This window comes from Rhodamnia argentea, chromosome 11 (genome assembly GCF_020921035.1).
Source record: "Rhodamnia argentea isolate NSW1041297 chromosome 11, ASM2092103v1, whole genome shotgun sequence".
NCBI lineage: Eukaryota > Viridiplantae > Streptophyta > Magnoliopsida > Myrtales > Myrtaceae > Rhodamnia > Rhodamnia argentea.
In genome coordinates, this window is record NC_063160.1 from 14463145 (window position 1) to 14480306 (window position 17162).

The 17162-nt window shown below is 45.9% G+C and overlaps 1 protein-coding gene across 1 annotated transcript; it reads right to left on the minus strand.

Annotated features, from left to right (window-relative positions):
- Positions 1-1037: 1037 nt before the first annotated feature.
- Positions 1038-14674, minus strand: LOC125312936. Its single transcript, XM_048273027.1, has 3 exons — positions 14529-14674; positions 13884-14106; positions 1038-1780 (listed from the first exon to the last, which is right to left on the minus strand). The coding sequence occupies exons 1-3, from the start codon at positions 14672-14674 to the stop codon at positions 1154-1156; spliced, it is 996 nt and encodes a 331-aa protein (XP_048128984.1). The 3' UTR covers positions 1038-1153.
- Between the last annotated feature and the right edge of the window lie 2488 nt (positions 14675-17162).

Consider the following 17162-nt stretch of genomic DNA (forward strand, 5'->3'; position numbering starts at 1 on the left):
TGACTTGGATTTTTACTTTTACTTTGTCAACGTCTCATATTCTTCTTGTTTCTAATTATGAGTTGTAGTCAGTGGATTGTAGTAACAAATGGTGGTCATTATAGTGGATGATTCACTACAATCATTCAAGTAAGAATACAGGAGAAACTTGGGTAAACCTTGGAACCAACCCCGAAACCCGCAACAAGATTGGTTCTAAGTATGCATGGTAAGTTCCAGGCTCTAAAAATTGAAAACTAGTTCCGACGGATTGATTTAAGGTTCCATGAATCTAGAACTACTCACCTCTAAACAAACCCTCACAAGTTAAAGTTACAGCTTCGAAGTCTTGCAATTTAATCCAAACCTAAGTTCCTTATAGGCAAAAAATCCCTCAAGATCACACATTGACATAGTAATTGTCCAATGTCCGTGGGTATGAGCTGTCTACGAAAATATTCATGCCATAGATTCAATCCCCTTCCTCTGTCTTTTCTTTTGTTTATCGATGAAGTAATGTCATGGACTTGGTAGTAGTTAATTATTAGGGATAATGACATAAATGGTCTATGAACTTTAATCCAATGTGCAATGTGGTTCCTGAACTTTTAGTTTGATCAATATGGTCCCCGAACTTTAGCTTAATATGCAATGTGATCTCTGAATTTTTAATTTAATTAATATCGTCCATAAACTTTTGGAACATGTTCAACTTAGTCTCTGAATTATAGTAAAATATTCAATGTAGTCCTTCCATTAATTTAAGTTTAGGGACGACTTTGAATATTTTCTTATAGTTCATAGACTAAATTAAATATGTTCCAAAAATTCGGTGATCACATTAAACAAATTGAAAATTCAGGAACCATATTATATATTGGGCTAAAATTCATAAACCATATTGATCAAATTAAACGTTTATGGATCACACTGGATGTTGGACCAAAGTTCATGAATCATTTGTGTCATTCTTTCTAATTTGTATCGATATCGAAATGTCATTTCGGAAGCATGAGGTGTCTATGAAAGTCTCACTTTCTATTGTTTTCACCGTATGATGTACATCTCAATACATATGAAGGAACAAAATTGGGCAACCGAAAGAGTTTCCCCTCTTGTGACATGACGTTCAAAAGAGAGGCCATGGTTCTAATCAAGCACCTGCACAATCCCTCTAGGGCATCCTCAATCCTTCCAATCGCAATCTCCAAATCCTCCAATTTTCTTTGGGTGACTTGCAACTTCTCCCCATCAACCCCTTCCCTTGAAATGTGCTTCCACATTGTGGTGAGTGCACAATCCACACACATTCTAACTCATTCACATCCTCTTGCTTATCTTCTTGATCACATGATATTGCTCCCTTTGGATTCAACAATTTCGAGACTACGGACCACCCGCTAATTTTCCTGTTGGACCTTGACATTGGCATTGCCAAGAATGTCAACAGAGATCGGAAAATTGAAGTGCTTAGCAAATTAGCATCTCTCACCACTCCCATCACTGACGAGAGGTGGTGATCTTCATTCTTCAGTTCACAATCTTCAAATTTGGTTACCATCTTCCTCAATGCAGCCATCAATCTTTTGGCATCCTTCATCATTCCCTTCAAGAATTTGGCGTATTCCGCCACACCCGTCTCGATGCCTGGTTCACCCTTTCTCCGCCGGAGAGCGGATCGCAACACCCATACATTTTCCTTAAGTCGCAACAAGGTTTGCCTAGCGTAGTCACAAAAATCTAGTAGCTGGATGGATCCATCCAATAGCTCATCCAATATCTTATTCAAGTTAGTGACAACCTAAAACGAAATGAAATTGTAGCTGATGATCCTTTTCTCGCCTAATGACATTCAACGGTCTTATTAAAAGTTGGCTAGTGGGGCTAAGGTAGGAAGTGACGTGACGGATTACCCAAATAACTTTGAATTTGATCACGAATTAACTTCTCAATTGAAAAGGATGTTGGATTCCAGTGCAAAGGATAATAGAGATAAGTCGAAACACGAGCTTCTTTCCATTTCTTGAAAAAAAAAACAAGTCTTTAAAGGTGCATGAGTGATTGCACGAGCGGGCGAAAGAGTTTGGACCTCGTATTCAAATACGAGAAATACCGATGAGCAATACATATTAACATTTATGATTTCATTTTCTTTGTGACATCTCGAGCTTTATAGTGGTTAAGAGATACCCTTTCGAATAATTCATAAATTAATACTGTTGACACTTAAAATAATCCAAGAGAGACTCGTGACAAGCACGTGAGGAAGCGATAATCAGCTACGGGAATGAACACCGAAGCAAGGAACGTTTCAATCGGAAAGGTGCCACGTGTCGGGATAAATTCCGGCGCCACTTCCTTCTAGACCAAGAAAAGCGCGCGGAGGGAGGCCACGATCGAAGCGGTTGGCGGTAATCCCCACGAGGTAAAAAGAAAAGGCGCGAAGACTAGGAAACCGTCATCCACGTGGCTTATGGAAAAGAGCAAAGCGTGGGGCCAAAGGAAGAAACCGCTCGGCGGTTACCAAAGAGCTTGCCTATAAATACCTCGCAATAGCAAGACACACACACACAACAAATCCAAAATACTTGCATTTTCAAACTAGCTCTTAGCTCTTAACCTTTAGCCCTTAGCCTAGCCTAGCTGTAGTTTTCGGATCCCCGTCGTCGATTCAATTCCGGCGAGTATCATATCCAGAGTTAGGTGTCGTCGATTAGATTCCGGCGTCTACTCATTAGGTTCGATACCGTCGATTAAATTACGGTGTTGCACCCTTCACCCATCTTGTCCAAGATCTAGTCGATTCAATTCCGGTATTGTGTCCTATAGTTCCCGTCCGGTCTTTGTCGATTGAATTCCAGCATTGTGTCCTATATTATCTCCCGATCCTGTCGATTCAATTCCAGGTCACGTCGAAGTCCGTCACATACTGTTACTATTGCACATTGGGCCGTCGAAGTTGTCGAAAGCCCGTTTGTAACGCGTCCTTTTGTGTAAATCTATTGCATTTGACATTCTCTGTCCAAAATCGACCCAGAACCCCTTTTCGGAAAACGAACGGATTAAGTTCGATAAAAGATTCTCGCGTAAGCAACCTTCATTGGGCCATAGTCAATCTGGGCTTAGAACCCATTACCAAGAAAGCCTTGTCGAGGGATTTTAACGCGCAACAATCTTTTTTGGCACGCCCGTTGGGACACTCGGTGTCGGTTCGAGAGAAGTGCTATGCCACGCACACGAGGACGTAACAACATAGACGGTGGTGGAGACGAACCCCGGGAAGAAATACAACGAATGGAGTCATCTACGGCCCATCAAGAGGACGTCGAGGTCTCTCGACGTAACATTGAGGAGCCAAGGAGAAATCCAGAAATGACGCCTGTCATGCTAACGTCGATAAGGCGGACCATCGAAGAAGTCCAGAACGAGTTTGCTGATCACATGGTCCAGCGGATGACCGAGGTTGTCGTGCCATTAATCATCAACACGTATCACGAATGTGCTTGCAGACAACATGGGATTACAATTAACCCACCTCATGCTCAAGAAAGGAATGGTTTCGTACCAGCAGCAAGTGGCGGTTTACCAAGAACAACATTGCCAAATATAGGCCTTGCGAGACGGAATACTCGGCCTTTGGCACCTCCGCGGATTCTGCAACGAGGAGAGGCGTTACCGGCCAACGAACCTAGACCCCCGGTAAATGCAGACACGGGTATGTTCCCTAGACATCCTATTCGACAAGACGTACCTACGGATACCGTTGTGTTTCCGGGACACCTTGTTCGACAAGACGAGAATATTGCTCGTCGGGAGGTAGCTGCCCAACATAACCCTGTCCCTATCAATGAACAACCAGCACCCATGATTATCGAAAATCAGGGGGCGGTACCCTTTAGGGGGCAATGGCAGGCTAGGGGGCAAGATCAATTACTCCAAGCCGGGGGGCAAGGACAGTATGAACACCGGGCCATACGACCTGGATATCGCCAGATGAATCAAGCACTAGGTCCCGAGCCAATGTTTCAGCCCGTTGTGCAACCCATATATCATCCACCACAACCTGGATATCAAATGCCATATCAACCGCAGTACCATCAGCCGGTGTTCGACCAGGCACCCGTATACATTGACCCGATGGTAGGATACCGGGCTAATGTTTACCGAAAACCATACCCGGATTGGATGGATACGATCCCGTATCCAAGAGGGTTTAAAATACCCGAGTTCACACTTTTTCTTGGCGAGGATGATCGACCCACGTATGAACATATCAACCGTTTTCTAGCACTATGTGGAGATGCTACACATGCGGATCACTGGAAGTTAAGGCTCTTTCCATTATCCTTGTCGAAAACAGCCTTTACATGGTATACCGCACTACCACCCAATTCGGTGCCGACATGGGAGCAGATGGAACGTTTGTTTCATGGCCAATTTCAAAGAGCGGTGTCGAACTTGTCAAGAGCGGATTTGTCGACAATGAAGCAAATGACAAACAAGACGGTCGACCGGTTTATTGCAAGGTTTAAACGGGCTAGGAACAAATGTTTAGTTCCTTTACTAGAAAAGACGTTTGCTGAGTTTGCTTTCAACGGATTGAAGTTCGAAATACGAGATAGGATGGTGGGTCATCCATGTGCGGATCTATTTGAACTATCCACGATGGCAACAAAGCACGAAAGTCTGCTCAAGGAAAAGGACAAAAGGCATACCCGAAGAGGAGATATAAGCTTCGTCGAGCCACCCGATTTCGACGAAAAGTCAACTGGGCCTGTCGAAGTAGCCGTCGCCCAATTAACCATCGACAAGCCATACACTTGCCAAGCCTTGAAGCCAGCAAGGATGAAAGAAAAGTCAACTATAATGGCTAAAGCAAAAGAGGCGGTGTACTATTCATTCGACGCGAATCGGGCAGAGGAAATTTTCGACATACTACTGGCCGACGGACAAATCAAGGCGACTGAAGGGCGGAAGATACTGTCCAAAGAAGAATTAGCGGGGAAGAAGTACTGCAAATGGCACCACTCATGGAGCCATAACACATCGGATTGTTTAGTCCTCAAAAAGAACATTCAAGAAGCAATTCGACAAGGAAAGATCAAATTCGCCGAGGACAAAGGGAAACCCCCGATGGATGTGGACACTGATCCTTTTCCAAGAATGACCGGAGTTCAGAAAGGGAAACCCCCGATCAGCATCGCAAATGTTTAGTTCTTGCATGGTACGAGTTAAATTACCACACGAGTTTCGACTTGAGTCGACCTCAGGTGACGGCGGCGACAAGGAAACGACACAAGAAAAGGAAGGGGCTCGGTTTTGCTTCGGCGATGAAGAAACCATGGAATTCGGAAAACCCATGGAGGATCTCTCAAATCATTTGAGGTCGCTCAATATAAATGCCAAGATCAACGGGCGGCCGATAATGAAAGTACTGGTGGATGGGGGTTCAACGTTAAATCTCATTCCATACCGTTTCTTCAAGAAAATAGGAAGGAATGATGACGAAATAATCCCATCGAATATACAGTTATCCGATTTCACCGGCAAAATTACTCAAGTAAAGGGAGTATATGTCGCCGACCCGACCGTCGGATCTAAAACATCGAGGACGTCCTTCTGCGTTGTCGACGCCGACGGATCTTATAACTTGCTGTTGGGACGAGATTGGATACATGGAAACCAATGTGTCCCATCGACACTTCACCGGATGCTAGCATTTTGGAATGGGGACAAAGTGGAATATGTAAAAGCAAATCCCCGGACTTGTGTTACCTGGACCCGTATATCCGGCCGGGACAAAGTGATGCCGGATGATTGCCTTCGCATATCTAAGCCGCCCGAAGTGGACCCAAGAGATATTGCATTCTGCCGTTTCGACAAAGGGAATACCGAGTGGATCCCAAGAAAGGAACCGGTGGAACTGATCGACCGGTTTCCCGATGGAAAGTCGATCAATTGCGCAAAACCTCGCCGAGAGGTATGCGGCCTACGAGGCCGAGCAAAGTGACCAAGCCCGACAGCTTGCAGACGGCATTTTAGATTTTGAAGACTCTCCAATTAAGGAGGACGACAAGATAATTCAAGCTCAAGACCCATTGGAAGAGGTCAATCTCGGAGATGAGGCCTGTCATCAACCTACTTATGTAAGCCAACTACTCGATCGGAGATACAAGGTTCAAATGGTAAACCTATTGAAAAAATATAAGGATTGCTTTGCCTGGAATTACCATGAGATGCCTGGTCTCTCGAGGAACATAGTTGAGCATCGATTACCAATTAAAAGAGGATTTCGACCACACCAACGGGCCGCTAGAAGATTCGCTCCCGAAGTGATCCTTAAAGTTAAGGAGGAAATCGAGCGTCTCCTTTCAGCCGGATTCATAAGATCAGCAAGGTATGTCGAATGGTTGTCAAATATCGTGCCTGTCAAGAAGAAGAACGGCAAACTACGAGTGTGCGTTGATTTCCGAGACATTAATGCGGCCACCCCGAAAGACGAGTACCAGATGCCCATCGCCGATATGTTGATCGATTCGGCATCCAATAATGAAATGATGTCCCTCATGGACGGGCATTCCGGGTACAATCGGATATTCATAGCGGCGGAGGATGTTCACAAGACAGCATTTAGATGCCCCGGGGCCATTGGTACGTTCGAATGGGTCGTCATGCCTTTCGGTTTGAAGAATGCTGGTGCTACGTATCAAAGGGCAATGAATTATATCTTCCACGATATGATTGGGGAGTTTATGGAGGTCTACATCGATGACGTCATCGTCAAGACAGACCGGGTAAGTTATCCGGACCACTTAGAGCAAGCTTTTGAGAGAATGCACAAATTTAAGTAAAAGATGAATCCTTTGAAATGCGCTTTCGGGATAAAAGTTGGCAACTTTCTTGGCTTTTTGGTTCATCAGAGAGGTATAGAAGTAGACATGAACAAAGCTAAGGCTATTTCAGAATTGCCATCTCCTGATAATAAAAAACAGCTGCAAATGTTAATCGGGAAATTAAATTTCTTGCGGCGTTTTATAGCTAACCTCTCGGGAAAAATCGAAGTTTTCTCCCCGTTGCTCAAATTGAAGAATGAGCGAGAGTTTGTGTGGGAAGAGAAACATCAGGTGGCTTTCGACAGGTTAAAAGAGTATCTCATTAAGCCACCAGTGTTGACGCCACCAAAGGCGGGACGGCCATTGAAGTTGTATTTATCGGCCGCTGATACAACCATCGGGAGTATGCTGGCCCAAGAAAACGACGAAGGGAAAGAGCAGGCCGTATACTACCTAAGTAGGATGCTCAACGATGCCGAGACGAGATACACGTCCATCGAAAAACTAGGTTTATCATCGTACTACGCCTGTACAAAATTACGACATTATATGTTGCCGACTACGGTACATGTAATTTGTAAAAGAGACGTGATTAAGTACATGTTGTCCAGGCCAATCATTAGGGGCCGGATTGCAAAATGGGCGTTTACTCTAATAGAAATCGATCCGATTTATGTGCCGCTCAAAGCGGTAAAAGGGCAGGCAATATGCGATTTCATTACTGAATACCCTTCGGGTTTAAAAGTCAAGGATGATGAAAATTATCTTGGTATTGCGCCTTGGATATTATATTTCGATGGGTCGGTGGCATCCGGTTCAGCGGGCGCAGGAATCATGGTTATATCACCTTTTCGACAGAAAACAAAACTCATATTCGGGCTTGACTTTGAATGCTCAAACAACCAAGCCGAATATGAAGCCACGATCGTGGGTTTGAATGTTTTAATTGACATGGGGATCGGATCAATTAAAGTGAAAGGCGATTCTCAGTTGGTGATCAAATAGCTAAATGGTGAGTATCAATGTTTGAATGAAAACATTATTAGACATCACCACCTGGCAAAAGAATTGTTGTCGAAGTTTGTCAAATACGAGCTAATCCATGTCAAGAGGAGTGAAAATTCGGAAGCTAATGAATTGGCTCGGATGGCGTCGGGATATCGTATATCGAAGGAACTAGCGGACCACATCATTACTCAAGTAAGGACCTTACCATCGATAGATGCTCGGGTAATGATGATTGAGCAATCTGAAAGCTCGAAAAAAACCAGCAGCCAACAAGATTGGAGAACCCCTTTGGTAAACTACTTGAAGAACCCGGGTTCTGGCGGTAGGGACTTCAAAAGGAAAGCCTTAAAATATTTGTTGATCGACAACGAGTTGTATCGAAAGACAATCGACGGACTGCTTCTCAAATGCTTAGGGCGGGAGGAAGCAATGCTAGTCATGACGGAAGTCCATGAAGGGATCTGTGGTGCACATCAGGTTGGATTGAAAACAAAGTGGTTGTTAAGGCGACATGGGTATTTTTGGCCAACAATCACCCAAGATCGCATCGATTACGCGAAGGGGTGTCAATCGTGCCAAAGGCATGGACCAATCCAGCAAGTACCTGCCGCACTAATGAACCCAATTATCAAGCCGTGGCCTTTTCGAGGTTGGGTAATGGACATAATAGGGAAAATTTATCCTCCCTCGTCGAAGAAGCACGGTTTCATTTTAGTAGCCACAGATTACTTCACAAAATGGGTTGAAGCGGGGTCATATAAAAGCGTGACACAAAAAACGGTTAGGGAGTTCATCGAAGAGCGAATTATTCATCGATTCGGAATTCCAGAGACTATCACTGCTGACCAAGGGACAGTCTTTACAGGCCAAGAAATACAAAACTTTACTAAGTCGAGGGGTATCAAGATGATTCATTCGACGCCCTATTACGCTCAAGCTAATGGACAAGCAGAAGCCTCCAACAAAATAATCATCGGATTGATTAAAAAGCATTTGGAGGACAACCCAAGGGAATGGGACTCATTGTTGTCGACGGTGTTATGGGCTTATCGAACTTCCAAAAGATCAAGCACTTGAGTCACTCCTTACATGCTAACGTATGGACAAGAGGCCGTGTTACCCCTGGAGATTACGGTGCAATCATTAAGAGTAAAACTCCAGGATGGTATGGCTAAAGAGCAAGACGATGAAATGATGTACACCAATATTGATGAATTGGGAGAAAACCGAGCCACAGCTTTGGAAAAATTGATGGCTCGGAAGCGAATGGTTACCAAGGCTTACAACAAACACGTGAAAGCCAAGCGTTTCGACGTGGGAGACTTGGTATGGAAGACTATTTTGCCTATGAACCTCGACAGCGAAAAGTTTGGCAAATGGTCGTCGAAGTGGGAAGGACCATACTTGGTAATAGACACCCTCCCGGGGAATGCATATCGAGTAATGGAGATCGATGGAAGAGAACTACAACGTTCGATCAACGGGAAGTATTTGAAAAAATTCTATCCATCGATGTGGGAAATGCAAGGAGAATTAGAAAGCGAAAAGTAAGATAGATCAATTCCATTCATTCAGTAAAAACTTTTTACAATCTTCCTCTCTTTCCCTCTCTTTCTTTCTTTCTCTTTCCTTCTTTCCCTTTCTCTCTCCCTTCCTCTTGCTCGCTCGCCCGAGCAGGCCCTTACTGGAAGTGCTCCCCGAAACGAACCACGAAGCCTCGCAGCCGGCACTCCAACTTGGCGTTCTCTTCCCGCGCGCGGTGATGAGCTTCAGCCAACTCTTCCAGTGTCGCCTCCAGGCTGTCCTTTTCGCCCTCCAGCCGCTGAAGGTGCTCTTTCTGACCCTGCAGAAGACCATTGGTAGAGTCCAACATGGCCTTGGGACCCTCCAAAGGGGCCCCAATGGAAGCCAAGGAACGGGTCTCGCAGGCTTCGGCCAGTTCGTGTTCTCGTTGCTCGGTTTCCTTCAGAGGCCTTCGCAGGTGTCGCTAGCTGGTAGTCGGGCGGTCGAAAACAATGTTCCGAAGTTGAAGGACGCTAGCATGAGAGGCATGGAGGGCTTCTTGGACGTTGCAGAGTTCCTTGTGCACCACTTCTCCGTTCTCAATCTCTTCGATCTTACACCAAACTTCATGTTCGGTGAGATCATCTTGAGACATGGTCGCCAGATTCCGGCGAAACTTATCCGGCTCGTAGTCAAAGAGCGTGACAAACTCTTCGTAGTCCGACCGGAACGGGTGGTCGGAGGGAAGATTTTGAGGCGCAAAACGGTTGAGCAGGTTGTGAAGTTTATCAAGGGCTCGCCGTTTCACCACTAGCATGGTGTAGGTGTAACTCGGAAGGGAGATAATCTCCCTCCGGATAGCCGAGAACTCACGGCTGAAGTATGTAGGGGGAGACGAAGCCGTAGAAGAAAAAGCACGCTCCATTAAGGCTGTGAGGAAGTTTTCTCTAAGAATCAAAGGCAGAAAGGTTTGGATGAAGACGCACTCCCGGCAAGTGACCCTATTTATAGATAAAGGCCAAGGAACGGTTCGTCCCACGATGCTGAGTATCCGCCCACGACCTTCCGACGATCGAGGCGATAAAGGATAGTGGACGGTTATCGAGGCGAGAAGGTATATCGCGATTGGTGAAACACATAAGCAACCATAATGGCGTGAGTGGCGGGTTTTCCGCTGGCTATTAACCACGACGAACCGTCATGGCGATTTGAATTCAGAAGAAGAAATCGGAAACGACGCCTTTCATTAAATGCCGCATGGAAAAAGGGTGATCCTGGGAAAGATCGCGTCATGATGAACTTTGGAGAATTGACACTAAGACCGCCAGTTCAATGATAGAATAAGATGATAAGGACGGGTGGCATTAATATGGAACTAGCAACAACGGACTACAATACGTGCTGTTCAAGACTCAAGACGAAACTATGAAGTTGCATTTCACCATTGCGGTTGGCGTCAACAATTGCCTCCTTTCGATGGCTGGCTTGCATCATGTTAAGGTGCGTTGATTCGCAAGTTGCCTCTTGCTGTTTGATTGTCTTCAATTGTGCAGATAGTACTTGCAGGGTGGTACAACCGTCACTTTCCAGGGTATCAAGAATACTACGTCGATAAGCCGGCTCATTGTCAGCAAGAAGGGAATCTGTTTCCAACTTGTCGATAATCACTAGTTCACGTTGCCTTATCCTGAAGGACCTTAAAGTCGAGCTAAATGTGAGGAAGAGCTCATTAATGGCAAATCTAAGGGCACGACATTGGATCGGATAGGGCAAATGAGCCGGAAAAGCAAGGAGAGCTTTGATCTCGTCCTCGACGCACGCTTGGTTACATATGTAGGCATATCCTCCTCCTAGTAAGTCATGCGGGCGTGACCACTTGCTGCGAAGGTATGAATAGTCGCAGCGGAGAGTATTCGATGGGCCAGCCGAGGCACTCGCCATGTTCATATGAACAACCCACGATTTGTTGGATAAGTCGTCCGTGCGGCCATCAGAAGCTAGTGAATCATCCGGGAAGAAAGTCGGATCAATAATTACATCAAGCAAGAATGCAGGGAAGTACCCACTTTCATTATCAGATTGATTATATCAACAAAGGATTTACCTTCATCGATCGGTTGCTCAAGTATAATGCTCGGAAGAACGAAAGAAGCAGGTCTTCTTAAAGGATGCGATAAGCCCAATGAGTGTCGACGGACTTTCGAGAGAACGTCCATTGCACTGGTTGGGAACAAAGAGGAGCGATAGGAGAGCCACCACTTGTCGAAAAATGAGGTGCTACAAGGATGGTCGGAGAAGCCGACAAATACAAAGCGCCCGAGAACGGCATGAACAACTTCGATATGGCCCATCATGTCGGGTACCTCTTTCTTGCGACCAGAGAAATGGAAATTCATGGAATACACCACCGGCATTGGAATCCCCCGAGTAAGCCCGAATTGGCGAGCACAATAATGAGGATTGTAAATCTCAAATCCTGACAAGAATTTGCCGCCACCGAACAAATTCATGGCTAAGTCAGTTTGGGCTAACACGCTCATCCAGAAAAGGCGAGAATCGGGATCTGCTTTGGAGGAGCTATAGATGTCATTGTCGATGGGCAGCCTGGAAAAGTCAAAACCGGTGAGAGACAACAATTCAATGAGGAAGTCGTCGAAAGCGGTAAGATTGTCAGGGGCACAGCGAAGGGTCCGATTGAACACCATGGGTACATCATCCCTTTTAATTTTCGATGATTCGGTTGTCGAAGTAAGCGCTTGATCAAAAAACATATGAGGAAAGTACACTCGGACCCAATAGTGCAGAATCCATAAAGGACCCGAAAAGGGGGCGGGATGATTGTCCATCGGCGAAGATTGAGCATCCGATAATCCCCGATATAATGAAGCCAGGAACATTCGGCCTAGGCCAATATCAACACCACATGCCAGTTCATATGTCATATCAAGGAATTCCGAGGAAATCCGACATGTGGGGAGACAAAAGACATATTTGCAAAGCCAACATAAAAGGAAGATCGTATGTTCCCCGGGAAGGATGGGTCCTGAAGGTTTAGCATGGTGATCCATGAATTCACCGTACGGCGAGTCAAGGCAAGAAGACACATCAAGGAAAAATTGGTTATCTAGAGGTCGAGAATTACCATCGATAAATGGAGAAAGACCGGTCAGAAACCAAATATCAAGAAGGGTAGGGGTCACTGGACCAATAGGCAAAAAGAAACAGTTCGATGACGGTGACCAAAAGCAACACAAACTACCGACGAGGCCATACTCCGAAGGATCAATGAATGTACCGCAAAAGGACAAAAGGACATCTATCCTGGCCCGTGCCCGGGTGGTGGCTGCTTCTCCTTCTAATCGTTTGTACCGGTTGTAAAACCGATGGTCGAAGCTTGGGTATGAAGAAAATCTATGGTTACTCAACGACCAAGCAGAAGTACGGATAATAGATTGCTCGAAGGGTAAGACTTCTTCAGAGCAATGGGGAAAGCAACTAATCGGTGAAGAGGGAGGTGGCAAACTTGTGAGATGCGGACCCAAAATTATGTGACCATTGCTGGGTTGGTGATCCATGAAGGATAAGGAAAGTTCCCTTTTGGCCTCATTGTGAGAGAAAGCGTCGAAGCGCGACAAGCAAGGAGGCTGCGAGTACTCATGTGAACTTGATAGGAAAGTTCGTATGAATTGGCGTTTGGAGGCAATCATTATTTATAAGGGATTTTGAAGTAACCGACTCGGGATTATGATGGCGATTACTCGGACGTGGGCAATTACATGGATCGTGGCAATATGCAATACGGAAAATAAGGAGAAAGAAGGGGAGATTTTATTGACGAGAATCGGGATACAAAGCCGTCTTGACCCCCTCAAGCGGCTCGCAGAGTAAACATTCAAACTTCTTATTTTTATCTATATACACATTCCTAGTATGACGTCCGTCTACCTCTGCCTGCATAACCCGAGCGCAATCAGCTCGTTTCTTCTCTTCTAAGGAAGCTGCGAGCGTTTTCGGTTGATCTTCTATAGAGGATCGACGGGAAAGTACTGTCGATCGCCGACTCCGAGTCTCCTCTAGTTCTCTCTCTATCGCCAGCCTTTGTTGCTCCAGGGTAGCCTCCTTCTTATCTAAAGCAGCAAGCTCGTCAACGGCGGATTGAAGGGACTGTTCTCCTTGAGTTACAAGTTGCCTCGCCTTTTGGGTCTCGGAGTCGGGAGAAAAGAGCCGATCGGGAAAGTTCGACAGAGCAAGCACATTGTCCCGACATCGTCGAAAATGCATAAAGGGAGTAGGAAAGTGCTCCAAGAATGTTTTCAGCCGGCGGACTAAGCCTTGAGGAAGCTTCGCGCTGATTTCCTCTTTGACCGACCACTCCATCACGGATTGGATGTTTCGAATATTTGATGGGTTGTCAACAAAAGAGGCCACCCCCGAATGAACAAGGTCGAGGGAGCAAGATAGCATGATTCCCAGCTTGCTGAAAATCTCTGAGTCGGGTAAGCTGCTTGATTCGGGCATACTCGGGTGATCTCAAGAGCGAGAAGATCCAGCAGGATGAACTTGAACGTCTTCGATGGGCGATAGAAGGAGAGAAGCAGCAGGAAGATCCCAGATAATATCCGCAGATGAAGGGTCTTCAGGTGTTGAGAGACCTTCAGCTATTAAAGGAGCTTCGACCATCGGGGTCGGGACAATGGCAAGGGTCATCGAAGAAGGTTCCCCTTGAGGCTCAGTAGGCGAAGGAGCTGCGAGTTCAGACAGATCCTCAGCAATGGCAATATCGCTAGACCCCCCAATGGGTGGATCAAGATCTACCAAAGAATCTTCGGGACAAACAGTTGGAGACGCTTCGACAGGCTCGGGGACTATCGGAGATTCCACCGGAGATTTGCTCTTCTTCGCTATCATCTTTCGCCGTTTAAGAGAAGTGAACGTCTCCTCATCGGCTCCGTCGTCGGAATCGTCACCTAACGGCGAAAATAAAGCAAAAATCACCTCGGGCCAGTAATACTACGAAGACCGGGAAGAAAAAGACCTACACGAAACAGTTGTCGGACGTTTGCGACCACCAATCGAAAGGGCTACGGTGGCGTCCTTTTTCCCGGTTTTCTTCAAAGCGGGACCGGAAGGGTCAGTATCGGGCTGCTCTGGAGGATGGATGAGATGGCATCTTCGAAAGGGCTTTCGAAGGCAAAGGACGTCCACCAGGTCGTAAACTCAGAAGTCACGCCGGGGCTAGAGCGAAGCATTGTTGGGATATCCCCCGAAAACCGCCGGTACATCATGGTGGTAATCTCGGCATAGCGAGTGAACGGTTCGTCGGTCTTGATATTATACATTTTCTTGTCCATCGATAGGAAATCCATGAGATAAGGGATAGGCATAGGCACCGCCTGTCGAAGACCAAATTGCCTGGCGCAAGAATGAGGGGAATATGGTTCGAAGCCTGGATAGAATCTACCCTTAAGACATAGCCGGATTGGAAGGTCTCTAGGGAATAGGATAAAGGTCCAAAAATCACGGTGATTGAACCGTTTCAAGGTTCGAGAGTTGAAACAAAAATTGAACTCGCCTGAGCGGTAAGGAAAGAAATCTATTCGATCAGCCTCGTAAGACAGAAGTTGTCGAAGAAAGAACCGAAAAGGCTGAACATCACCGGGAACCTTTGAAGGGACAGCTTGGAGTAGTCGTATATCAAGCTTCAAAGGGACCATGTTGGGATTGAAGGAAGGGACGCTCTCAAACATGAAAGGGAAGTAGAATGCAATCCAAGATTGAAGAATCCAGAGCGGCCACGATAGTACACCATCCTCTTCGGAATTCGACATTAGCCGAGCGGCATAAGAAACACTCCTATACAGAGACGCAAGAGCAAGAGGGCCAAGGGCAACAAGATTCCCTTTTGCTAGAAGTAGGGCGAGATCATAATAGTCCTTGGACACTTTGAGTGTTGGGCTAAGGAATAGATATTTCGACAGCCGGAAAAGAAGGAAGGCTGTTCGTTCCTCGACTGAAACATCCCCGGACGTTTTACTATAGACATCGATGAACTTCCCATAAGCAAGAGAATCGTCAGAAATGGGGCAATCCTTAGTTTTTCCTAGATTCTTGACCGATGCCCCATAAGGAGAAAGACCAGCTATGGCGAAAGTATCTAGAAGGGTTACGGACATAGGACCCAACGGGAAGAAAAAGCAATTAGTGGAGGAAGACCAAAAGCTTGTAACGGACCCCAGCAGACCTCTATTCAAATCATGGGACAACATGCCGACCTCAAGTGCTGTCCCGATTTGCGCTGTTTCCCGGAGGCCAACCGTTGGAGTATCCTCTTGAAGCCTTTGGAACCAAGCATAAGCCCTGTCATCAAATGACGGAAAACTCCTAAATTGCTGAGCCGGCATGGACCAAATGTCCTTTAGCGAAGAAGCTTGAATGGGAAGCTGCTCGTCGGCCCGCATTGGAAAGCAAGACCGAAGAGATAATGGAATGTGGAGATGATCATGGAGACTAGGCCCGAGAATGAGACCGGCGTGCTCTCGTCGAGAGTTCAACAACTTGAGGAAACAATGATCAGCGTCATCACTATTGATGATCCCATCGAAGCGGGCGATGAGTCGGTAAGAAAGGAACTCGGGAGTTTCGGTCGCCATGAAAGCTTGGAATGCTCAGAGAAAAGGGTTTAGGGTTAAAGGAAAATTGCTAATGAGGAAAGACGACAATTGGGAGCTTTTTCAAGATCCTTAAAAGTAAGACGAAGAAGGGGCCGGTGCACGGTACGAAGTCGAAAAGTTGCGTTTTGGGAAAAAAGATCAAAGGGAAAGCGTAATCATCATTTGTACAGTTGGAGATCACCAAACCAGAGGAAGATATTTTAAAAGAGGTAAATCTTCGATTTACATCTTTTAAGGAGGCATATGTTGACACTTAAAATAATCCAAGAGAGACTCGTGACAAGCACGTGAGGAAGCGATAATCAGCTACGGGAAGGAACACTGAAGCAAGGAACGTTTCAATCGGAAAGGTGCCACGTGTCGGGATAAATTCTGGCGCCACTTCCTTCTAGAACAAGAAAAACGCGCGGAGGGAGGCCACGATCGAAGCGGTTGGCGGTAATCCCCACGAGGTAAAAAGAAAAGGCGCGAAGACTAGGAAACCGTCATCCACGTGGCTTATGGAAAAGAGCAAATCGTGGGGTCAAAGGAAGAAACCGCTCGGCGGTTACCAAAGAGCTTGCCTATAAATACCTCGCAATAGCAAGACACACACACACACAACAAATCCAAAACACTTGCATTTTCAAATTAGCTCTTAGCTCTTAACCTTTAGCCCTTAGCCTAGCCTAGCTGTAGTTTTCAGATCCCCGTTGTCGATTCAATTCCGGCGAGTATCATATCCAGAGTTAGGTGTCGTCGATTAGATTTCGGCGTCTACTCATTAGGTTCAGCATCGTCGATTAAATTCCGGTGTTGCACCCTTCACCCATCTTGTCCAAGATCGTCGATTCAATTCCGGTATTGTGTCCTATAGTTCCCGTCAGGTCTTGTCGATTGAATTCCAGCATTGTATCCTACATTATCTCCCGATCCTGTCGATTCAATTCCAGGGTCACGTCGAAGTCCGTCACATACTGTTACTATTGCACATTGGGCCGTCGAAGTTGTCGAAAGCCCGTTTGTAACGCGTCCTTTTGTGTAAATCTATTGCATTTGACATTCTCTGTCCAAAATCGACCCAGAACCCCTTTTCGGAAAACGAACGGATTAAGTTCGATAAAAGATTTTCGCGTAAGCAACCTTCATTGGGCCATAGTCAATCCGGGCTTAGAACCCATTACTAGCA